The sequence below is a fragment of the Sardina pilchardus genome, chromosome 8 (genome assembly GCF_963854185.1).
Source record: "Sardina pilchardus chromosome 8, fSarPil1.1, whole genome shotgun sequence".
Taxonomy (NCBI): Eukaryota; Metazoa; Chordata; class Actinopteri; order Clupeiformes; family Clupeidae; genus Sardina; species Sardina pilchardus.
This window is the reverse complement of record NC_085001.1, coordinates 8,270,016-8,295,119: the sequence shown is the minus strand read 5'-3', so window position 1 is coordinate 8,295,119 and position 25,104 is coordinate 8,270,016. Positions and strand designations below refer to the sequence as shown.

General features: G+C 43.6%; 2 protein-coding genes across 3 annotated transcripts; one reads left to right on the top strand and one right to left on the bottom strand.

Moving 5' to 3' along the window:
• Positions 1 to 66: 66 nt before the first annotated feature.
• On the bottom strand, positions 67 to 4,854 carry ubl4a (ubiquitin like 4A). Its single transcript, XM_062542583.1, has 4 exons — positions 4,689 to 4,854; positions 2,185 to 2,290; positions 1,857 to 2,056; positions 67 to 647 (listed from the first exon to the last, which is right to left on the bottom strand). Exons 1-4 carry the CDS (start codon positions 4,734 to 4,736, stop codon positions 540 to 542), a joined length of 462 nt encoding a protein of 153 aa, XP_062398567.1. The 5' UTR covers positions 4,737 to 4,854; the 3' UTR covers positions 67 to 539.
• Positions 4,855 to 4,989: 135 nt separating this feature from the next.
• prkg1l (protein kinase cGMP-dependent 1, like) lies at positions 4,990 to 24,884 on the top strand. 2 transcript variants are annotated; one of them, XM_062542580.1, is made up of 20 exons: positions 4,990 to 5,032; positions 6,633 to 6,842; positions 7,256 to 7,391; positions 7,801 to 7,967; positions 10,128 to 10,241; positions 14,581 to 14,686; positions 14,865 to 14,928; positions 15,454 to 15,531; positions 16,741 to 16,835; positions 17,954 to 18,019; positions 18,131 to 18,205; positions 18,311 to 18,410; positions 18,831 to 18,970; positions 19,158 to 19,247; positions 20,578 to 20,719; positions 21,555 to 21,718; positions 23,457 to 23,579; positions 24,012 to 24,074; positions 24,170 to 24,236; positions 24,386 to 24,884. In XM_062542580.1, coding segments are annotated over exons 1-20 (2,100 nt in total). In that variant the 5' UTR covers positions 4,990 to 5,031; the 3' UTR covers positions 24,485 to 24,884. The 2 variants fall into 2 exon arrangements, with proteins under 2 accessions (XP_062398564.1, XP_062398565.1); XM_062542581.1 differs by lacking the exon at positions 4,990 to 5,032 and adding an exon at positions 6,012 to 6,181.
• Positions 24,885 to 25,104: the final 220 nt, after the last annotated feature.

Below are 25,104 nucleotides of genomic sequence, written 5' to 3'. Positions count from 1 at the left end.
GTTATAGTAACAAACTGAAAATAAAATGATTTAAAAACCAACAAAGGTAAAATACCAACAACGCACTCTCTCTTTTTTTTTTATTCCTTATTCATGTAACACAGTATTTACAAATAACAACTGCAGTCATACTTAAAACCCAAGGCGTTCCACTTATTCATAACTAATCGTCATTGTTAATCTCAACAGTATGTGTATGTGGTTTTACAGAGAAAAAAACAATCAAATAAATTATGCTGATAACATCCTGGCAAAATGCTCCAAAATCACTTATTACGATTGTAGTAAAAAAAAAAAAAAACATAACACATGAATAAATACAGAGGTTATGAGCCTTTACTTTAAATCGCAAGGCCACCAAGATACCTTTGCGGCATGCGCCTTCATCCACAGCGTGGGATGTCTTGCTCCCAAAAGTCCAACTTAAAATCCCCCCCCCTTGCCCTTGCCCTTGCCCTTGCCCTTGCCCTTGCCCTTGCCCTTGCCCTGGTTGGTGGTTAGTCCTGGAGGAGTTGCTTGTATCCCCACCCACCCTCTAATCAGTCCATGAAGGAGGGGTCCAGACCCTCTGCCTCTGGATGTAACATGCGAATGGCCAAGCGCTCAATGTCATCCAGACTGAGCTGTCTTATCGAGCGCTCATAGTCCTGGAGGAACAGACAAAGAAAGACAATTCAGCTACAGACATGGTAGGGTCCAATCTAGTAAACATTCTAGCTTAAAAAAAATAAATAAAAAAAAAACAAGATGGCATCTATGATGGGCAAACTGCTTTTTGTAATTTTTAATGCAGTTTCGTTGCATATAAACAATAATATAAACATTGTTCAAAGCATAAATAGTGTGCTACTAGGTTATGTTGTGTAGGGGTATAAAGGTACACGTATTCACACTGAACCATTTAGGTACAGGACATTAGGTTAATACATGCATACTGGCTGTGCCGAATGCAGCCAGCAACAGTACTCAACAATAGGCTTTTTGCTTGCGGACTACGTTTCAAATTAGAGTTCCCACTCAAACATATTAGGTTGCGGACCATATGTCAGGTTAGTCAATGAACATCCAAAAACATTCAACGTCTTTTAAAAATACTATTCCAATAATTTTTTTTTCTTTTTAGGTTAGCAGTACCTACAGGCTTACTGTACGGAAAATGAACTGTGACTTCAAAATCTAGGTACAGGCCGATCTGTGATTTTTGTGTACCGTTACACCCCTAGTATTGAGTGGCACTTAATGATTTCCAGGCAATTTGGGACACTGTAAAAATCACTGGCAGCATCATCAATGTGAGAGAGCTGTTTTAGTGTCTAACGTTTGGTATGTCCACCTTTCGATCTACTGAGATTTGAGAATGTTACATTACAAAACAATGATCGGAATTATAATTTGCAATTATTCATTCACAGACATAATTAATATTTTGTATACAATAGATTTACAAAGAGGTAAACAGTAAACTGTGAAGCAAAATTAAAGGCTTACCCATGTAACTTTGCTTTAAGATCAGCAAAAATTCAATGTTACAGTACTTCAGAAGCAATGTATGCAGTAGAGTGTTTTTAGAAGACCAGCATTTACTCCTAAAGTTCCCTGGGTAAGACAGTAACCTCGCTTTGTAGTATACTACTCACAAAAAGTTAGGGATATGTGGCTTTCAGGTGAAATGTATGGAAAATGTTCAAGCTACAGTGGTATTACATCATGAAGTAGGGCATTTAAGTAGAAGCATGCAATGATGATATCCTCATCTCAAACAATTTATTGAAACAAAGGCCAACAAATTTCACCTGAAAGCCAAATATCCCTGACATTTTGTGAGTAGTGTATGTTATGGTGGTAAACAGTTCTACCTTTATCAATTGTTCCTGCACCTTAGCAGCATCTGCAGGACTGAAGTGTTTGGCCAGCACAACAGCTACAGACTGCCAGACCCCATGGCTGCCCATGAGAGGGGCAGGTTCCCCCACAGGGGTCCTCTCTCCAGCAGGACGGATTACTAGGTTTAGTTTAGCCTCTGGCCCAATAGAGTAGTCACTTAATCGGTGCTCATCTGGGGGAAAAAAAACAAAATAAAAAAAATGGTGTATAATGTAAACAACAATACATTCATGAAGATCTGAAATATCAACAATACTTTCATGAACATCTGCACATCTGTTTCGATCAAGGATAGCTTACCTGCAAGGGCTTTCCCTTTATAGAGCAATCGCTGTTGATTTGGAGGAATGTTAAGGCGCTCTGAGACCAGTTCTTTCACTGTTGACACTTTTTCATCTTCTGTGACCTTAAATTCAATAGACATTTTATATTAAAAACAAAATCATTATAAATCCTTGTTTTAACAATCAAATATTTGCACATCATTCAATATTAAAACCCCTTTTCCAAGAAGTGCCAAAATACTTTGAGGCTACACATAGTCTGCATCAACCCAGACTTCTGTTTGGATAACTCAATAACTTACAAGGCTATAGGCAATGGCTATATAAGGCTATATGTATCTAGTAAATGATCCGGTCACCCCTCCCACTTGCCCTACTTTCCACAAGACAATATTTCCTTTTTTTTTGTCACACACATTTGAATTACAGGTTTGCATCTTTTGCTTGTAATGATTCCTTCTATGAGTGACACAGATCTACCAGAACAACATAGGTGTGTATGTGTGTGTGTGTGTGTGTGTGTGTGAGAGAGAGATTGAGTGAGTGAGTGAGTGAGAGTGAAAGATGAAGGCAATGTGGCTTGTGCTTCAGCAGATATGGGAGGCAATTAGTAACAAAAAGTAGTAACAAATTGTTCTCATTTTTAGCCTTGTTTTGTTTTCACAAAAACAAAAAAGGCAAAAAAATGTCTACAAGCAGTCAAATGAGGAATGCCTGTTATATTGCCATAGCCTACATAATGACCAATAAGTAAGCACAACTCTTTTGATCCTGTGAGGGAAATTTGGTCTCTGCATTTATCCCACCTGTGAATTTAGTGAAACACACCAAGCACACAGTGAATTTGCAGCGATCTGCCTGCTACATCGGTGCTCGGGGAGCAGTGAGGGGTTAGGTGCCTTGCTCAAGGGCACTTGAGCTGCGGATGTGGGCACTGGAGACTGCAATGTTCAACCACTTCCCCCACCCACGTTTTCCCTACTGTTTTGTAAAAAAAATGTAGACTTCTGAAAACCTACAAATATAGTGGTTTATGACATTACAGTGAAGAGTTGTGTGAAAATATAGAGAGTACCCTCTGACAAAGAAATCATTGTTTGTTTATTAAAAATAGTGTTGCAGAATAAAGAGCTGTAGGAAAGGGAATCAATGATGTAACTTTTATCCACAATGTATACACACAAAAGTGCACTTGTGTTATTAATAGTATACTTTGGTGTATGGTTTGTATACATGTAGGAATGTAGGAATGTAGGAATGTAGGACACTAGTATAGAAATGTGAAGTTCTGGCAATATGTGTAAAACTGTAGGACTTCTACATGGCTTCAGGTTCTTAAGGATGTTTACATTGTGCTTCTGTTGTTTTACGCAAGCATGCGATTACAAATACAAGTGCTGAGATAGGTAACCTTGTGCCAAGGAAAGGGTGGGTTGGTTAATTTTCAATACCATCTGTGAGGACATGCGGTACAAGAGAGGAAATGAAAGATAGGACTTGCTTATCACTAAGCAACACTACTGTATTGGGAATTGAAATTCTGCTGAAAATATACAGGGCTTAACTAATATGCTTGCATATGATAAATACAAAAATACAAACTGTCTTGTTGTCTATCCTAATAGCTGTCGGTCATAAGTTATGGGTCATTATATAGGCTACAGTGTTATCCATATTCATTATTTGACTGCTTGTAGAATAACAGGGTGAATGTACAAACAAATCAAGGCTAAAATGAGAAAAATTACATTACAGAGATGTCACTCACATAATTCATTAATACAAGCACAGGATGAAATGCAAATCTTCAATGGTGTGTGATGGTCAAAGCGAGAAGTACTGTTAAGTGGAAGGATCACTATAAGATGTAGATATGTTTTTCTTCTCACATTAGTATTGTCGTTATATTAACTTCATGGCAAAGAAACCTTATAAAGCCGTAGGTCTGAAGAATAACCTAAATGAACCAAATTTGACCGCACAAGATAACATAAATGTACACGTCTAGCTAACCAGCCTAACTACCTGCTATACGTGATTGGTAACGTTAAAACAAATTGTTACAACAATTGTATGGGAAACTTCTTGCACCAACTCATTTATACAACCTTCATCTTTTCAACTTTGCAATTACACGAAATGACAAACTATGACCTGATAAAAGCAAGAGTGAGTTGTTGCTAGTTAGCATTTCATCGGTAACTGTAACACAAGTCCAGACTAAGGCAAAGTTAGCCACCCTGACGTTGCATTTGTCGAGCAACTATCAGCTTAATGATAACAGCTATTTTCCTTTACACTGTCTAATAAGCAACTGAGTTGTTTTCATAGATCATGCAACATGGAGCATGCGAGTACACTTCTTATCAGTCAATACATCACACAACTATGATTCAGCTAACGTGAGGCTAGCGAAAACGACTGCTAAGTCTAGCTAAGATTTGATAGGCTAGTTTGTTTGCTACTTCATGTACTAAATTCAGTTCTACAGCTAAGCCTAGTATTCTATGTAAAACGTACCTGGACACTGCATTCCTTTCCTTGGAGTGGCTTTACTGTGAGAATCATTTTGTGGTCGATTAATACTGTAAACGTCTGAATTCATTCACGGACAACAGGCACCTCACCGGGCCATTACAATCTATCACACTTTCTGTCGCGACGTTTGAAGAAGCGACCCTCATTGCGCAGCCGCAGAAACTTATTCTAGGATTATTTATTCTGAGGAGAGAAAGTTCTTGGTAGTGATACACTGCAGTGAAGAGTCTGTGTCACTATCATACTGTCCGGCTATATGAACGTGTTTGTTGATAAGTGAAATCAACGACTGGTCTGGTCTGAGCATGATTTTTCATGCAGTAGCAGTAAGTAACCTAGCCTATGACGAACATGAACGTAGGCTAATTTGTTCTAATGAGACCAATGGATTCTAACTATCTTCGCTGACTCATCTGTTAAATGTAGGCTAACTGAATACAATGTTTTGCGTCATACGCATAGGAAGTGTGTGGTAAATATCGCACAGCTAACAATTTAATTTGATTTTGCACCAGAAGGTAGCTCTGGCTACCCTTCCTGAAATGTGTAGGCTACATCAGCGACAGACCGAAACATGACATTTAGGTCAGTATAGGCCTACCGACATTCATTACATGGACAATTTTGGTGAGCCAATGTACGTTTATGGCTGTTAGCAATTATTTTGTCCCAAGCGACAGAAGACACCAGTAGCCTAGCCTACATTACAATACGCCTAAAATGGACAGTTGGCATAGCCTAAATAAAATAAAAATTGTGAAAAGAAAAGGAAAAGGAAAAGATGTTCGGGCTAAATGGGATGTAATTTGTTTTCACACCCCATACATTCGATAGCTATGGATTCAGTTTTTGTTTATTTTCACAGGTTTTTTTGGGCTGCTCGTCAGTTTGCAAACCTAGGCAGTTTGTGTAAAACAGTCATATTGAGACGTTTAGGCTAATTATTTGTGTCAATTGAGTTACTTTGGCACGCATGGTGTGGTTTAAATGTATAGCTAAATGAATTCGGTGAGGAATGAATGAGCGTGTGAGCGAGCGAGCGCGCGCGCGCGCGTATGTGTGTGTGTGTGTGTCTCTCTCTCTCTCTCTCTCTCTCTCTCTCTGTGTGTGTGTGTGTGTGTATGTGTGTGTGTGTGTGTGTGTGAGAGAGAGAGAGAGAGAGAGAGAGAGATAGAGGTAAAGAAGAGGGAGGGGATGTAGCGGGCTTGTGCTTGAGTGGATGAGAGGCAGACCCAGCTTTAATAAGATACGGATAAAGAGATCTTACGGTCAGTTCCATCGGTGTGCTTCGCAGCTCAACATACAGAAAAACATCGCGGCGGACAGATGATTGTACGTTTCTGTCTTTGGATAATTGTAAGAATAAAATGTAACGGACATACGTCTACTCGTTCGTGTGCTAGAAACTGCATCTCTCTCTTTCGACTCTTTTAAGTCGAATTCAACTGGGAAACAGGTGTTACAAGTCAGCACAGGTAAGAGAGTTCCTTTTTTAATAAGCTCTTTTTAATGAGAGAGTAACGTCAGTTGCAAAGATAATGGCTAAATGTGGTTGGAAACGGTATGTTTTGTATTCCCTTCTCTTGAACAAGCAGACTATTTTTCATTGTATTTTCCTGGACGGCATAATAATGCATAAACAGCCTGGCATGAGTAGGATAAACAAGTATACAACCAATTTTCTCAAAGGACCTCAGTCCTCAAAAAACACAAGTGTATAGCTACTTTCTCTCTCTTTCTCTCTCTCTCACACACTCACACACACACACACACACACACACACTTCCTCCCTCTCTCTCTCTCTCTCTCACACACACACACACACACACACACACACAGACACAGACACAGACAGAGGGAGACATCCTTTCAGTGATTAAATAAAGGGGACCTTGACACCTCTCCTTCTCCCTCGCTCCCTCTCAGTGTCCTCTGCCCTCTGTCCTGAGGCGATGGGCACCCTGAGAGACCTCCAGTTCGCCCTGCAGCTGAAGATAGAGGAGCTCCGGCAGCGGGACACACTGATCGACGAGCTGGAACTGGAGCTGGACGCTAAGGACGACCTCATCCGCCGCCTGCAGGGGGAGCTGGACCGCATGCGGGTCAGTCTCAGCACCCCTGGGTCCTCCGCTGCAGGTAGCCTTCCTAACCCATGCATGCCCCACCCCTCTGGTTGTCCTGCTTCTACAGCCACTAAACACTACAGGAGAAGATGTCTGGGCTTTGGCGTAACACGAATGGGGTTGGGGACACTGTGCTCTAATTGTTGTCGTTTTTGTTATTTTGGAAATTATTGTTTTGACAATTTTTTACTTTACCGCACATATTTGACCTCTCTGCTTTCATAAACATGTGAATCATCCATCGAAAAAACATCTGTAAAAGTGGGTGTTAGGATTGATATTGTGTGTCAAGTGTCTGTTTAGTTTCTCATTGTCAATATATATACGAGGACTTATTTATAGTGTTAATCAAATGTGTGGGCCCAAATGAAGTGATCTGAGTGGCCTGACCTGCTGTGGTGTGTGTGTGTGTGTTTCCCTCTCCAGGGTGCCTGGCGCTGCGTAACTCCTCCCAGAGGATGAAGAGGAGGGCAGTGGTGGCAGAGCCGCCGAGCTGGGACGACAAGCAGCCTCCTCAGCACACAGCGTCGCCGTCGCCGTCGAGTCACAGCAAAAGCCCAGAGTAACAGAACACCTATACATACAAATAACAAAAGACACTGCAGTCTCACCACTCCGCGTGTGTTTCAAATGGAGTAAACAGCAGCCTCAGGGTCTTGCCAGCTTGTTTTGAGTGACAGTCCAGCACTCTTGTGTCAGAAGAAAGGAAAATGTACCTGTCTTGACACTTAAGTCAGTCGTATCATACATTCTAGTTCTTGGTGCAATTTGTTCATGCAGTCATGACAGCAAGCTTGAGGCTCTGTATCCACTGCAACTGAAATATTGCAGAGGTGAAGTATTGATGGATAGACAGTGTATAGACCTGCTCTCTCTCCTTCTCACCCTCTCTCCCTATCACCCTCTCTCTCCCTCTCTCTCTCTCTCTCCCCTCTCTCTCTCTCTCTCTCTCTCTCTCGCTTTTCCTCCAGGTCTCAGGAACTGATTAGGGGGGCTCTGATGGAAAATGGCCTCACCAAACACCTGGAGCGGGGGCAGATCCTGGCAATAGTGGACTGCATGTACGCCACAACAGTCAGCCAAGGCTCATGTGTCATTCGGGAGGGCGAGAATGCTTCCCTCGCGTATGTCATAGAAGGTAAGACGTGTTTCATTTCCCTCAGAGTAGCGAGCCATTGTAACCCATCAGTTATATTTTGCACTTCGCACAAGGCTTATTAATCTATAATACAATATGAATTTATTAAACTGTCATCCAAATTCCTTATAAACAGATGTCAGACTTGTGTACTGGTGGAGTGCATTTCAGATTGTGATGTAATATGGAACAGATCTTTGTCAGAATAGGAAATCAAATATGATGTTGTGATATATATTTATTTTACATTATTATTTTGTTATTCATAATCTATTATTAATGATATTATGTATGATTATTTTATGATTATTTTCTCCGGCAATGTGAGTATGAAATGCCTCAAAAAAAAAAAAAAAAAAAAAATTCTCATGTTTTTCCTACAACTCTGACTCGTCAAGTCCATTGCAACATAATACTCCCTAACACTCCTATGTGTAGTCCACTGCCCAGAGCTCATAATAAATAATTGATAATGTGATTGGAATCAGCAAATGATAGGGTGTACGAGGCTACTCTGTTCAGAACTCATGCCTCTGCCTGCACAGCCCTCTGTTTGCAGAAGCCCAGAGACGGTACCTGCACAGAGAGCAGCATCACGCACACAGACACAGTCTGCACTCAACCGTATATCTCACACCAGAGAGGCCCAGGGACCACAGCAGCAGAGAGAAACAGAGACCGAGAGAGAAAGAGAGAGAGAGAGACAGAGACAGAGACAGAGACAGAGAGAGATGGAGACAGGGAGGGAGCTAGACAGACAAACAGAGGAAGAGAGAGAGAGAATTGTGTGAAGACACAGTTTCTTAGAGTGCGAGACGACCATACGGAGGCTGCTCAATACCTGTGATGCTGCTAACAGGATGGATTAATTTTGCAATTGATTTCTCCCCCTCTAAATGTAGCTTGCAGGGATAAAAAAAAGAGAGAAGGAGAAAGAGAAAAGGGAAAGGCAAAGGGAAAGTGAGGGAAAGCAAATAGAGGATGAAAGAGAGAGAGAGAGTTTAAGATAGATGGAAAGTGGTAAACAAACACACCACCAGATGAAAGAATGAAGGACGATGGAAGGCGCAGGAAGGGTGAATGAAAGATGACAGACAAAGTGAAGACAGAAAGGTAGAGAGAGAGAGCAGAGAGAGAGAGAGAGAGAGCAGAGAGAGAGAGAGAGAGAGAGAGAGAGAGACCGGCTGGGTAGTGCTTATCATAACTCCCCATCACGGGCGGTCTGCAGGCGGTCCCCGGCGTGCGGCTCTGATGTGACAGGCGGACGGGTGACGCTTGTCCTGCTTTGTTCGTCACCTCAGGACGGCGCAGCGGGCACCGCTGTCTCGTGCCCCGGCGGTGAAGATTAAAGCGTCCCGGGCTGTCAGTCAGCGCAGCGGCATAATCTGTGTCCATGCCACTCATCCCCCGCCCCCCCGTGCCACACACACGCATCGGCACACACACACTCTTCGCGGGCACTGGGTCGGATTGAAATGACCGGCCTGATCTGTCACAGAAATGGGTTCTCCAGAATGTCTCAGTCAAATCTAGCCGAGCCAGTGGATGTTCTCGCAATCTATCCAGATTACTGCAACCGAATGTGTTTTTTTTTTTACTGATGCACACTTTGGGGGAATGTTGATCATTAGGAGATAAATTGTATGCACCTGTTGGTGTGATGGCTGAGGTGATTTTCTTTATGGGAGGGTTTGATAGGCATGTCGAGGCAGAGGATGTTCTTGATGGATTCAGGTGTGATGATGTTGACAGGTGTGTGTGCGCGCGCGTGTGGTGGAAAGGTGTTTGCGTAAATGAGGTCATTCAGCAGCTGGATGGGCTGTCTGATGCTAGTGAGTGTGGAGAGCTCGCCTCACTCGATTAATGTCCGTGTTGGAAGTGTGCAGGTGTTCACGCAGGCAAATATACTCCAAACCCTCTCACACCCCCCAACACACACACACACACACACACGCACACACACACACACAGAAACAAACACATGAACACAAGAAGATGGACAGACGCCTCGTTCTTTCCCTCTCTCTCTCTCTCTCTCTACCCCTTTGTCTCATTCAGTCTCTGTCTTCCTACAAGCTCTGTCTAAAGCGAACAACCTGCCGTATATGTAGTAGAGCCCAAATGATCTCAGAGGTACTGTATGTGTGTTTTTGTTCACAGAGGGGAAGATGGAGGTCACCAGGTCGGGCCACAGGCTGCAGACGTTAGAGGCGGGCGCACTGTTTGGAGAGCTGGCCCTCCTTCATAACCACACACGCTCAACCACGCTCACAGGTACAGTGTTTAACGCTCACAGATCCATAACCCGCCTCTGTGACATCTGGCCGTGAGACTCTCAGCGCTCCCACTGAGGATGGGTTTTAAAGGGTCGTTAATCACTGATCGCCACATGGGCCTTGGCAGCGCTGTCTACTCTCAGGTGTCAGGCTGCATTCATTTAAAGTGATATACATTACTGCAATCAGCATCATTAATAAACGCATGCCAGTACAGAGCAATTTGAGATCTGTGATATACAGAGTGCCTTATGAATGGTCCAGTTTTCAAGCTTAGTGGTTACAACTGCCATATGACATTCCGCGGTTTCATTGTTGTTATTACTGCTGTCTTCCCAAAGGAATGCATTTCGTGGAGACTGATCATTTAAACTCGGTATAGGTATCTGTTATCTGCATACATGTAATCACATTCCACAGGCTTCTTTTTATCTGCAACAACTGTTTCAGCAATTGCACAAACTGCAATTGCTCCAAAGGAATTGTATTGCCTTGCATTCCACCAACAGCTACAGTGCCTCGAGTCAAAATCACCACTGCACAGACAGCCTGATAGTTAAACGATTGGGGGGGGGGGGGAAGCAAATTATTCACAGTCCAAGCATAATTGTGTGAATGTGCCAGGCTTTTTGAGAGAGGAGGCATCGGCAGCGTGGTAATCCAGGCACTGGGCAGTGCATTATACACGCCTGATGTAAGTTTGAGAAGATGTGTCGAATGCCGAATCAAAGTGCTCCTCAAATCCCCCCCCCCCCCCCCCCCCGTAACCGCTCCGTCTGGCGCACGCCTCACTGCGGTGGGGAGAATACCAAAGCGCGCCGTCCGTGTCTGTTCTGCTGCCGTTTCCCCCGTGTCGCTGACGCGCCTCTGTCCTGCCCGACTAAGATGTTTTCTCACATTTCAGGATCCGTGGGGAGGTGCGGGTGGGTAACTTAAGCTGCATTGAAGTGAACTCGCGCTGCATTCACAATGAGGGATCAAGCTAACGGCGGCAAATGATAGCTTCTGGATTAACACTGAGTGGCATAAAGGAGTTTAATCAGCGTCTCCTAATTACAAAGGGTGTTACTGCAACTGCATGTGCCATGGAGGCAAGCAGCCCATGCATCCCTATTGCACATAGTAGCTGCAATGTTTTGGAGTCGCTCTCACACTGACCTGCTTTCATTCTGGGGGAAAATGGGTTGAGAGCTTGTGGACAAGGCTGAACCCAAATTGAAAACCACTTTCTGAGCCGCAGTGCGCAGCCCTCCTCTTCTCTTCCCTGTTTCTTTTTTCCCCTCTTTTCGCCTCTTCTCTGCTCATTCCCTTTGCTCACTCCTTCTGTCCCCTTTCTCACTCCCTCCCTGCCTCCCTCCCTCCCCTTTTTTTGTTTGAGGATGTCTTGTTTGATTGCATGGTGCCTTTATCTCCCAGTCCATCTCGCCTTTTCCAATTCTTGCCTCCTCTTTTATTTTTCCCCCAGACCTGTCCCTTGTACTGACAGTGCTCTATTTATCTTCCTTGGCATTTCTTTTTCTTATTTCCGGCCTTTCTCCCCTTCCCCTGGGCCTGTCCCCCCTCCTTGACAGCAGGGCTCTGGATATTTCCCTCCTCCTCCTCCTCCTTCTTCTTTTTCTTTTTCTTTTTCTTCTTTTCTTTCCTCTCCTTTCTTTTCTTCTTTGGGAATGACCTGAAATTACTTTCCCCCCACACCGTCCACCCACCCACCCACCAGCTGGACAAAAGCCCCTCAAAGAAAGACCTCATTGGACGGACGGAGCGCTGCCTCTATTGTGTCACATGCAGACGGGGACAAAGGCGCAGAGGGGGAAGATGGACGGTCTGCGTCCGTGGGGAGTGGGGACGCCAGTGGATAGCAGGTAGCAGGGCCAGGGGAGCTTTTCTTTACCCAGGTGCTCTGTTCCGGCGTCCGCGGCTCTGCTGCCAAATGGCCGGGGCATTTGGCCAACATCACCTGGGTCCAGCAGCAGTGGTGTGCCTCAGCGGTGCCCATGCTGTGGACGCTTGAGTGAGGCTTGAGCAGGGCTGTAATTTGGCATAGTGGCGCTGCCTCTCATGAGAAAGAGCTGGTGTTCTCTGCAGCTGTCTGCAGCTGTCTGCAGCTGTGTGTGGGCAAAAGGCTCTGTATTGTGCTATACAGAACCAAACATGGTCCTACTGCATGCATATGGCACCTCAGTCTTTAAACCATTTTGAAGGTTTAATTAAAGGAACTTCTAAGAGTTCTTTGAAGCCTGCATGGTTCTACATAACACCCCTAAAAGAACCCTTTTTTTAAGAGTGCATGTGTCTTTTGGATCAATTTTCAATGTAGAATTCGATAGAATCATATTCTATCGAATTCTACATTTTATTTCTACAGTTTTTTACCCGGTTCTTTCAATTTGAAATATTCCTGTACATTTCTGACAGACATATTCTTTATTCCTCTGGGGGCAGGGCGCAAAATCTCAGTATCGCCTAGGGCAGCCAATGGGCTAGGGCCGGCCCTGTCTGGGGGCATCTGCACAGTCATGCCCCCACAGTGTAGCGCTGTAGCTGCGTGGCTGCTCTAGCTGTTGACCGCTGCAACTCCAGCTAGGCAGCACCGATTGTTTTCTGTTTTCGACGAGACACAGAAATCTACAGTACAGTATGTGAAAAATGACCTGAGTTTTCCTTTAATGGAGAAACTTCTAGAAGCCCAATGCCGAGAGCCCACATTCCTCAGTGAGTGCCGTATCAGCCGAGTCTCATCTATTTCCAGAGACACGGTTCCCGTTAATAATGAATTCCGGTTCTACAGCCTGTTACATTTTGAAAATAGTCATTATACAGTAGGAGAATTTCCACCCACCGGGGATTTAGTTGTTCGGTAATGAATGACGGCGCCGTGATTTATTGCCTTATGCTATTATATTACCTCAAAACCGAATCAATACTCCCGCCTCGTTATTATTACGCTCACTCTATGTAATTGTACACGGATGAATGTGGTGGTGTCTATGGTAGCTTGGCAACAAGACCTGACATGATAACCTCACGTAGCACGCACATTCATTCATCACTTGACCCATTCATATGAATAGAGGGATTATGAAAATGCCCCAGTGGGGATTCGAGTTGACGCTGCTATTTCTGGAAGACATTTTCTGCAGAAGGAGAGGAGGATGAGGCTCATGGACCTCAGAGATCCAGGAGGAGGAGAAGGAGGAGGAGAAGGAGGAGGAGGAGGAGGAGGAGGAGGGGGGGGGGGGGGGTCATAGATGGATGGATAGCTGAGGCAGGGCTGCAGTATTATTCCCCCCAAAAAATGTCCTGCAGAACCAATTAGTGTGGATCATTATTAATTTACAGACCTCTCGGCTGGAGGTTTTTCCCTTTTTTTTCCAGGGACAGAGAAAGGATGGAGCACTTGAACAGAAAGAGAATAAGAAAAGAGAGAGAGATAGACAGAGAGACCAACAGGAGGAGGAGTACAGACAATGTGTGTGTATGTGTGTGTGTGTGTGTGTGTGTGTGAGAGTGAGTGAAAGAGAGAAAATGAGGGATAGAGAGTTCAACAGAAAGACCAAGTGATAGATAAAAGGAAGACTAGAGAGAGAGAGAGAGAGAGAGAGAGAGAGAGAGAGAGAGAGAGAGAAGGAGGGAGGTGGAAAGAGGCTAATGATGATGCAGCACATACTGTATGAGCTCTATGCAGATATTGCTCCAGTCACCCTAATTCCCTCCAGTAAGAACCGTGCTGTCAGAGCAGTGCCAATCCACAGCTGATGTCAGGGAGAGATTTAGCTCTGTCTGTCATGGTGCTGTGACTGTGTGTGTGTGTGTTTGTTTGTTTATTTATTTAGTATTATTTATTTACCTGCTAGGACATTGTTGACAGGAGATCAATGTAGTTTTACCTGGGGAGGGGCACTTTCAGGTTTTCCCTCTTCTCCTCTCTGAGCCATCTGCCTGGGAGCAGCACAGTAGTTATTTGTGGTACTGGAGACCTAGGAGACTTTAGAGAGTTAGAGAGAAAATGCTTTTTCATCCTAAATTCTCGGACTCTCCCGATCGGTCCCCCATGGACATGCACTGCTTGCTCTCAGAGCTGCATCTCTAATGAACCCTAGTGTAGGTTTTAGTCAAGTATTTCATCTCAGTCTATCATGTTTTAACTGTTGTGTTTGTAGCTCCCACAGAGAGATACATGTACATCTGCTGCTGAAAAACATATTTACATTTTTGTGTTTGAAGCTACCAATACACTGACTCTGTTTTTCTCTCTGTATGTCCCCCCCCCCCCCCCTCTCTCTCTCTCTCTCTCTCCATCCCTCCATCCCTCCCTCTCTCTATGTGTCTCATTGCAGCCGTAATGAACTGCAAGCTGTGGGTCATAGATCGCCCGTCGTTCCAGTCCATTATGCTAAAGAGTGGCCTCCTAAGAATCTCGCAGTCGCTGGATCTCTTACGCAGGTCGCCACCGCACCGCCGCTCACACCCGGCTGCTGACGCCGAGACGGACTAATCCGTGTCGCGGCAACGGCCCGGCGACTTATCGCCCCTGCTCATTACAGACACGTCTATGGCATTCTAATGTATGTGGACACTGTGCCAATCAGTCTGATTAGCGTCTGGTGTGATTTGTTTGCAGTGCGCCTTGCTTCCGGTCATTACCAGAGGAGGCTCTGCTGAAGGCGTCGGATGCCCTGGAGGAGGTATGCCGTCTCGATTGTGATGCGCCGTCTAGTGATATGCAAACGAGCTGGACTCAGACGCTGTTGTGCCGTCGGTGCTCTGAGTGTGTTGTAGTCTCCTCGGAGTGCTCTGGATGTGCCACAGACCCCTTTAGTGCCCTCACAGGCGGCATTAGACGGGCGCGTGGCATCTGTGCCAGCTGATGTCTCCGCAGGCTAGCCGTCGCACTCGCTTGATAGACTTCCACTTGCTCTGTCTCTTTGTGTCACTCCATCCCTCCCTTCCTTTTCTTCTCTCTCTCTCTCCTTACCCCTTCTCTCTCTCAACCCCTCTCTCACTCTTCCCTCTCTCTTTCTCTCCCCCTCTCTATCCTCTGCCCCCCCTCTCTCTCTCTTTCTCCTCTCTCTCTCCCTCTCTCTCTCCTTCCTCCCATCTCTCTCTCTCTCTCTTTCTCACTGCAACCCCACTTTTTAAAAATCACCCCGTTTCATCCCGACTATCTTTCACCCCCCCCCCCCCCACCCCCCTTCTCTTGCCCCCCCCAGTGTCATTACAGTGAGGGCGATTACATCATCCGCCACGGCTCCCCGGGAGACTCGTTCTTCATCGTGAGCCAAGGCCAGGTGAGCCAGGAGCGCGCTGATGAGGCACCTCCGTAAGAGGCCTGCCGGCCGCATCACAACTACTCAACTGTGCTAGTTTACTTGGGAGAGGGGGCCATGAATTATTGAGCGCTTTTTTTTTACTCCTCCTTGTCTCGTGTAAAAAAAACTGGAGAGAAAGGCATCGGCAACAACAAGACATGAGCATCTCTGTTTTGTATTTTCTTTGACACCGAGAACTATTAATTTATAGTTTTGTGTGAGAACGTCGCAACATGCGGAACACAGGGGATTTCGGAATTCAATGCTTTCAAAGGGATGAAAAAGAGAAATGGAAGCTGTAACAGTAAAAATAGTCTGAACCCAAATCTAAGCCTTATTTTTCAAGGAATCAGTCAGCATAAGCGGGGGAAAAGGCTGCCAAAATGTGGACAGATTTTCCCCCATCATTGTCAGTCACCCAGCATTATTTCATGCATTTTAAGAGTGCAGATAGGCATATTTAATGGAGCAGGGAGCTGTAGCCATTGTTGTGACAGGATGTAGACTTTTCTGGCACCCTCTTTTGGCATTCAAATGTGACATTTCAGAACTGCGCTATCAGAAAGTGAATATACTGTATAGAGATTGAGTCGCTTGAGTATTTTGTAACTTAAATACAGAGGTGGAAAAAGTCCAGCTTCAGAAAGTAGAAGTCCTGTGCCAACTATTCTTTTCAACCAGCTGATTCTAATTAGCACAACTCAGCCAGGTAGAGAAGCTAATTGTTGAGATCATCTGTGCACAGGCCACTGGTAGTAGAACCAATACTGCACATGGGAGGACTTTTTCTGAAGCTGGACTTTTTCACTTCTGCTTACACCTACAGATTGAGTTAGTTGAGCATTTGTGTGACACATTTGTGTATCTTATATACACATACACATTGAGTTACTTGAGTATTTGTGTATCTTATATACACCTCAGTACACATTGAGTTACTTGAGTATCTGTGTATCTTATACACCTACACATTGAGTTACTTGACTATTTTGTAACTTATATACACCTACACATTGAGTTACTTGAGTATCTTTGTATCTTATATACACCTACACATTGAGTTACTTGAGTATTTGTCTATCTTACTGTATATACACCTACACATTGAGTTACTTGAGTATCTGTGTATCTTATATACACCTACACATTGAGTTACTTGACTATTTTGTATCTTATATACACCTGCAGGTGAAAGTGACAGAGAGGAAGTCTATCAGTGATGAGCCGACGTGCCTGTCCACACTGAGCAGAGGAGACTGGTTTGGAGAGAGAGCCCTTCGCGGGTGAGCCACTCAGACACAGACACAGACACAGACACAGACACTGAAGAGAAGCACATTCCTCTCAAGTGTAATTGGCATCCTTGAACTTGCCTCAAGCCTGTCGGGATGGAGGCATCTGTGACTGTGACCCTGTTTTCTGATTTGACCAAGGGGAGCATCAAGTGTCCAGTTTGTGGCTATTGAGATATTCAGCGTGTGTCCACTTGTGGCATTGATATGCAGTATTCAGCATCTGCACGCTTTATGTTGCGCACAGCTTCAACTTTGTTTACTGATTTGATGTTCCACACACACACACACACACACACACGCACACACACACACACACACACACACACACACACACACACACACACACACACACACACACACACACACACACACAATCAAATTCAATATTGTGGTGTTTTAGGACTACGGCATATAAACCTTCTAAATCATCATTAATATGAGAACAGCCGCTGTCTTTTCCCAAGATGTGGCAGAATGTCCAGTCACCATTGAATACTTCTTTCAATGATAAAAAGATGTCTGAGGAATTTCTCTAATAATGCAGATAAATGATCATGTTATCAAACTCACTCACACTAAGGGGGTTGCATCAGCAGCTACCGAATCCTGAAGCCCTATTGCATACTTATGAAAAATAAATGCTTGATTAGGACTCCGCCTTTGTCAGTTCATGCAAGATTAATGAGTCAAATGGTTTATTTACATTATGCATGAATCTCAAGATTAGGACTTGTAGTTGAAAGGGAGAGAGCAGTTGTCCCTCCCAGCCCCAGACCCTGGTCTAGCGGATGATACATTTATACCATGACTGCTATATGCTAACGAGGCAGCCTTGTTGCTACAGCAGTCACTAGCTCATACTTAACCATCACAAGGTAGCTGAAGGGATTTGGTCATCACTTAGACCTAATACAACTGTTATGGCCATCACGCTTCTCACCCGATGAGATTCTATAGTGATTACAGTAATAACAGGTAGTTCAGGCTGTCATACAAAGATTTATTATAGCACAGATGCCTTGGAGAACGAACTTCACTTGGTGGATGTGCTGTCAATGTGTCTGCCTTGTGAACAGTACTGAGTGTTTTGTGGTTTCTGCTTCCAGGGAGGAATCGAGGATTGTAAGCGTCATGGCAGCCGGTGATGTAACGTGCTTGGTGATAGAGAGAGAGTATGTATTGGGACTGTGGCCAAGCCTTTTCATTAGTTAAAAAGTCAGAAAGTAACAACTGTGTGTTTGAACTTATGATACACACGTAAGACCCTTTTCATGATCCCACAGCTCTTTCAGGAAACTAATGGGTAATTTGGAAGATGACAACAAAATTGGACGTGACAACAAAGAGAGTAAAGCAAGGTATGCATTACTATGACAGCCTTCATATGAGTCGTAAAAGTCAGCCATTTTGGTGAGGTCTGAATTCCTCGGAAAAGTGAAACTGGGCCTTGTGTTTGAGTGAAGGTGTGAAGAGGAGGAAGTGTCTTTCCCACCTGACACCTCCCTCGGTGACCTGCAGGTGATCTGCTGCCTTGGAGAGGGCCAGTTCAGCACCGTAGAGCTGGTGAGTGAGTGTGTGTGTGAATGTGTGTGTGTGTGTGGGGGGTGGTGTATATGATGGACATGGGTGGCTCACAGGTCACAGAATGGTGCAGCCAGCATACTGTAGGTCATGGGATGGCACAAACAATACAAGTAAAATGTAAAACTTGTAAACAAGTAAAACTTTTTCAATTTCAAGGAGGATTTGAAAACAATTTATCTCTCTATATATCTCTATATGTCTATATCGTTATCTGTGGTTAGTTTATTAACTAGATTAATCCTGATTCTGATTACATTCCAGATACTATGTTGTATTATTTGTTTTAAGCTTGGAATGAAAATACTTCAAAAATTGCTTTTGAAGCTGTGTGTGGCCTTTGAAGCAGCTGGAAGTCTTCTGATGGATGATTTATTCACTTACCCCTCTTGCCTACTTTAGGTGCATTTCAAAGGTGACTTGCGTCGTCAATACACTTTGAAGATCATCCGAAAGCATGCAGTACTCAGCTCTGGCCAGCAGGGGCGCCTTCAGACTGAGAGACGCATCATGTTGGAAGCAAACTGCCCTTTCATAGTCAGGTACTGACCCAAGCGCATCCACAATTCCACACAAACAATGAGGTTTCAGATCACTGGGAATTTACCACTTGACTGCCTTTTTCCATGGATCTCTCCTCCTTATGATTCATGTTCAGGCCCATTCATGTTCCTTCACAAGAATTCATGATTTGACTTTGTGTACGATTCATGCATTGTTGGTTGTCAGGTTGCACAAGACCTTCAGAGATGCAGACTGTTTGTACATGTTACTGGAGGCTTGTCTGGGAGGTGAACTCTGGACCCTACTGAGAGAAAGGTAAACTGTTTTATTTTATTATTGGTAAAAATGATATATCAAAAACATATTAATATATCATATGTACAATATAATAATAACAATAACAACAGCAATCTTGTTTTTACCAACTTAGGAATATCTCCAAAATAAGACATATCTTATCTTTCAGAGACGCAGAAACCATCATACATGCTTTTATCTCCTCACGCCTGGATTATTGTAACAGTCTTTTCACATGCCTCACTCAAAAGTCCTTACACAGGCTTCAAATAGTCCAAAACTCTGCTGCCAGGCTCCTAAATAAAACTAGTCGGTATGAACACATCACTCCTGTTCTAGCATCACTTCACTGGCTCCCAATATGCTGGAGAATTGATTTTAAATTGTTGCTTGTTACATTTAAAGCTCTTCATGGCCTTTCCCCTGGTTACATTTTTGATATGCTAGTGCCCTATAGCCCTACACGAGCATTAAGGTCTGCTGGCAAAGGTTTATTGACCATTCCTGAGTCACGGCTTGCAACTAAAGGGGACAGATCTTTTTCTGTGTTAACCCCAAAGCTTTGGAATGCACTACCTGAGCAAATAAGGTTAGCTGATACTGTTCCATCTTTTAAGTCCCTCCTTAAAACTCACCTGTACCGTAAAGCTTTTAAGGAGTTTATTTAAGTTTAATTTTTGTTTATGTCTTGGTTTGGTTTTGTTTTGCCTTGTGTAGTGTTTTGATTATTGCAGTTTTTTCTGTTGTTCATTCAAAAAAAAAAAAAAAAAAAAAAAACTTTTATTTTTTCTTTATTCTTGCCAATGTTGTTATGGTATTATTTGTATTGTTTTTAGTCACTTCATTTTTGTGTTATTTGTTCTGTTTATTATTTCATATGTAAAGCACTTTGAAACTATGTTTAGAAAAGCGCTCTATAAATAAAGATTATTATTATTATTATTATATAACAACAACAACAACAACAATAACAACAACAACAATAATAATAATAAGAAGAATATTGACATTTCAGTTGTAAATGTTTTCCCTAAATATTCAGTGTCTTCAGCTGTTGGTCCTTAGTTACATGTCTAATACCAGCAGATACTGTATATTGTATAAAGAAACAAGTACTAGGTTTCCCACAACATTTGTATTGGTTTAAAGATTGTGATGTGGTGATAAGCCTGAACTTTGCATGTAGTGCTTTGTGTGTGTGTGTGTGTGTGTGTGTGTGTGTGTGTGTGTGTGTGTGTTTCTTTTCTTTGGCTTTTTGTCTGTGTTGAAAAGTCTGCCGTAGAGAAAGTAAAAGTCTGACCTGTTGCTCCCAACTCCCACACTTCCTCTGTGCCACGGTGTGCTCCAGGGGCACGTTCGACGATGCCACTACACATTTCTACACCGCCTGTGTTGTGGAGGCGCTCTCGTACCTGCACAGCCGTGGCATCGTCCACAGAGACCTGAGACCGGAGAACGTTCATCTGGACCAGCACGGCTATGCAAAGCTGGTAGGCTGCTGTAGGAAAAGAAGCACTTAGTGGTCAAACCACCCTTGCCATTTCACTGCTGAATTGGAAATTAGGTTGGCTGTGATGTGGGACATATCTTTTGCACAGTGCACGTAGGAGTGAAATCGGAGACAGTATATGACATGGATGAAGCAAATATGTATTTTTGCACTCTCTCTTGCCGGCGCTAGTGCCTTTGATCGGTAACTGATTAAGGGTATTGGAAGCGATGTTAACATTTCTTAACTTCTAGACGTCTCCCAGTCTCTTCAGTATGCAGTGCACACACAGAATAATTAACATCTCTTTGAAGTGTTCTTTTTTTTTTTATGGCTCGGCGCCGGCGATAGCTGTGTGTCCGCAGGTATTATGTTTTAGAGCCATCCCCTCCGTCTGTACTGCTGTACGTCCTGAACTTGTGAACACCATATCAGACGAGTGCCTTGGGACACGTGCTTCAAATTTAGTTTGAATTTAGTTTACTTGGACTCTGGATTGGATTCAATGTTGGAGGTCAAAGGTCAAGGTCACTGTGACCACATGTATGTTCTATTCTTGTGAGCACAATATTTCAAGAATGCCTTGAGATACATGCTACGCATACCACTGTATACCACTGCATACCAGACATACCACCTCAACTTGGTAATTGTATGGTTTTTTTTTGTATTTTTATTGTTGTTTACAGGCCTTTAGCTGTAGAGTTTCCAGTGTTTTTCCACAGAGTACCTACTTCTGTGATGTCTAAATGTTGTAGAGCCAAGTGATTGCCAATGGACTGGCATTTCATACATGACTCAAGACCTCTCGTTCTCTCTCTGTCTGTCTCCATCAGGTGGGTTTCGGTTGTGCCAAGAAGATTGGATCACGGAGGAAGTCCTGGACATTCTGTGGCAGCACTGGCTATGTGGCTCCTGAGATGATCCTGTGCAAAGGCCATACAACCTCAGTGGACTACTGGGCCCTTGGCGTGTTTATTTACGAGTTGCTCAGTGGGAGGTAAGAATGAATGTCCTGTGTGACCCATAAACATGCACCTACTGTACATTATTCTGTTTTCGTTTGAGACTGCAACACTTTTGTTACGATTATGCCTCTCATCCATAGCCTGGCTATCACCAGACACAGCTCAGTCTTTTGAGATTTCACACTAGAGTGGGTCTACGCTATTAGTCTGAGTCTACGCTGTATTTCTGCTGTACAAGAGGCATGATCAATTGGCATAGTTCAAATGACTTACCAAGGACCATGCTGGAAATAAGTATTGTACATTTGCATGTCATCCTTTGGATTTGTCTTATTTTGTCTTAATCCAGAAATGAATCAAATCAAATCAAATCAAGACTCTGTCTGTACATTAGGATAGTCCTTCAACCAATCAGATCAACAATCCGGGTGTGCCAGGTGGATAAGCCAGTTTGTGATTGGTCCCCGCAAATGTCTAACGGAAGCAGGAGAGATAAATGTGCAGGTTTCCAGCCTGAGCTGCAGGGTGAAATCCACACAACTCTGGAGATTTTGAGCCCCTGCAATGGAAAGATTTGAAAATGCTGCTAACCCCATATTTGTTTGAAAACTCTGGGGATTGTAGAGGTGATCTCTACCACATATAGAGGAGAGCTTGTATTGGGAGGTAAATAAGGCCAGGCAAGTTATGAATGTCCCACTATTTCAAATATGAACACTGACCTTATGCCAGTCCACATCAGTCAATCCATCACAAGCTTTGTGCCTCTTATAGTATTAGTCTCCGATGGCAATGACCCCCCCCCCCCCCCCCCCCCCCGTCATAGAGAAGTAGAAAAATGACTTGATTGAAAGAAACTCCCATCTGTTGTGCTCCTCTTGAGTGACATGTCACTCACTGATCCTTTAATTGCTGCTCAGTCATGTGGTTCTGTCAGACCTTTGTGTGTTTCCTGGCTGCGGCTCTTCACATCAATGCTTATTGATGAGTTTTGATCAATGGTCGTGTGTCAATTGTGATCGATGGATTTGACCGTCCCTAGTTTTTTGCTCTCTCTCCCTGTGTTTTGTCCTTTGTGTATGGTCAGCTATCCATCAGTCCCCAGTGTAAAACAAATCTTTTAAAAGTAAAGAGACAACAGAGACAGATTGGATGTGTGACATAATACATTTACTATTTGAATTTCAACGTTTTATTTTTACATCATTTGTTTTAATTGACAACTGCTTTGGTAGTCTGATTACTTCTTCATTAATATTATTGAAATCCAGGAGGATATTTGAAACATTCAAACACATAAATGTTGTCCATGAACAGTTCATAAACTGAGGTCTATGTGCAACTAAATGAGATTCATTGTATATTTGTTGTTCATAATATTTCTATCTGTTTTCAAAACAGATGGTTGGTAAATGATTAATTATTTAGCGTAATCATTGTAGTGCAATCTGTATGAAATTCATCGCTGTCCATGTGTCTAGTGAAATAACATTACATAAGATGTCTCCCATAGCTCTAGAAATTAATTCTTGCCCTGAGGTTAAGCAAGCAAGTCACAGGAAGGATTAAAATGTTTATTTATTGTCATATGCATTAAATGAATTCCTTTGTGTTGACAGAGTTCCACATATCTAAACTCACCGTAATGTTTTCTCAGTGCTTGTATAGTGCCTATAGGCTGAAATAACCCATATTGGTAATTAGTGAACGTTTAAAACAACCACAGGTGTTTTAAATGTGTTTCATAAAAAGATGACTGTGTTTTGCAAGCCCTCCATTTTCAGCGTCAGACCCAATGAGGACGTATACGGCCATCCTTCAAGGCATCGATGCAGTGGAGTTCCCTAAGCCCATCAGCAAGGCTGCTGCCAACCTTATCAAGAGGCTTTGCAGGTACGCCCCACTTTAGCCTGACCACTTCACACTTCTCAAACACAGCTGTAGTGTCACACACACACACACACACACACACACAGAGGGAGAGAGAGAGAGAGAGAACACACACGCACACACAGAAAGAGAGAAAGAACTCACAGAGAACACACACACACATAGAGGGGGGACATACACACACACACACATACTGTACACATTCACAGAGAGAGAGAGAGAGAGCATAAAAAGAGGGAGGGAGAGAGAGAGAGAGAGAGAGAGAGAGAGAGCACACACACACACACACACACACATCCATTCAAGCGCCTGTCAGCCCAAAGCACCACACATACACATATATACACAGTCGCATCCCAGAATAGCCCTGCTCCATTTCTCCTCCCGCGTCTGGCTCCCCACATCCCCTGACACTCGTCCCTCTCACCCTCACAGGAACAACCCCTCCGAGAGGCTGGGAACACAGAGGAACGGGGTCAAGGAGATCCAGAGGCACAAGTATGGACCCGGTGGCCAGTGGAGGATGTAACGCTTGCCTTGTTCAATAGATCCCCGTGTGTCCGTATTTATGCTCTGATGTTTTTGCTGACCAGGTGGTTTGACGGGTTCGACTGGGAAGCTGTCCGCAAGCGCACCAGCACGCCACCCATCCTGCCTTGTGTAAGACAGCGAAGTCTGCAACTACGCACAATTTCAGAATTACATGTACCAATTTCAGAATTAAATGTACCAATTTCAGAGAGTTGACTTGTTCAACTGCCTCTGAATGAGGAGGAATTTAATCAAATAATATTTTTGTTCAATTTTAGGTTCATCATCCCCCAGAATATCGAGAGTCCAGGCCACCTCATGATGACAGTGGCAACTCATCACACACTGAACTTCCAGACTGGGACAAAGATTTTTGATGTTCTCACTGACTCAGAGCTGACAGACAGCCCAGGAAAAGGAGTGGCCCATTGATGTACTCTATGGATGTGACTGAGACACCTGGATTGTTACTGTCTCTAATGGGTTTTTGGACATCTTCTGCAACACCCTTCTGTTTCTGTATGACGGCATGGATATGACCAAGAATCAGTCACCGATGATATTTACATCAACTGCAACTCAACATTTTCTCAATGTTCTTTTCAGATATGCTATGTGAAGTTGGTAAGAAATAGAAACGTTGTTTCAACTTGATGTCACTTGTGGAAAAAGACACTTTACGTTTTACATGCTTAAAATACTACATTTTGTATGGCTAAATTATTGAATTGAAGTGTCAGATAAGTGATTTGTAAAATAAAGCGTCAAAAAGGCTATTCGTTAAAAAAATAATAATAAAAAAAACACCTCCATGGTTTGTGTTACTAATGTGGTAGGCCTATTAGTTCTGTCACAAAAAAGTGACAAAATTGTCGTTTCGCCACGTTGACCATACCTAGATGTCACCATCACTATAATCACGGTATTTCTGTGGTGCAATAATCGGGGCCATGCCTCCCTCGAGAGGCGGGGGGAATAAGGGCGGCGTTTAGGGGCG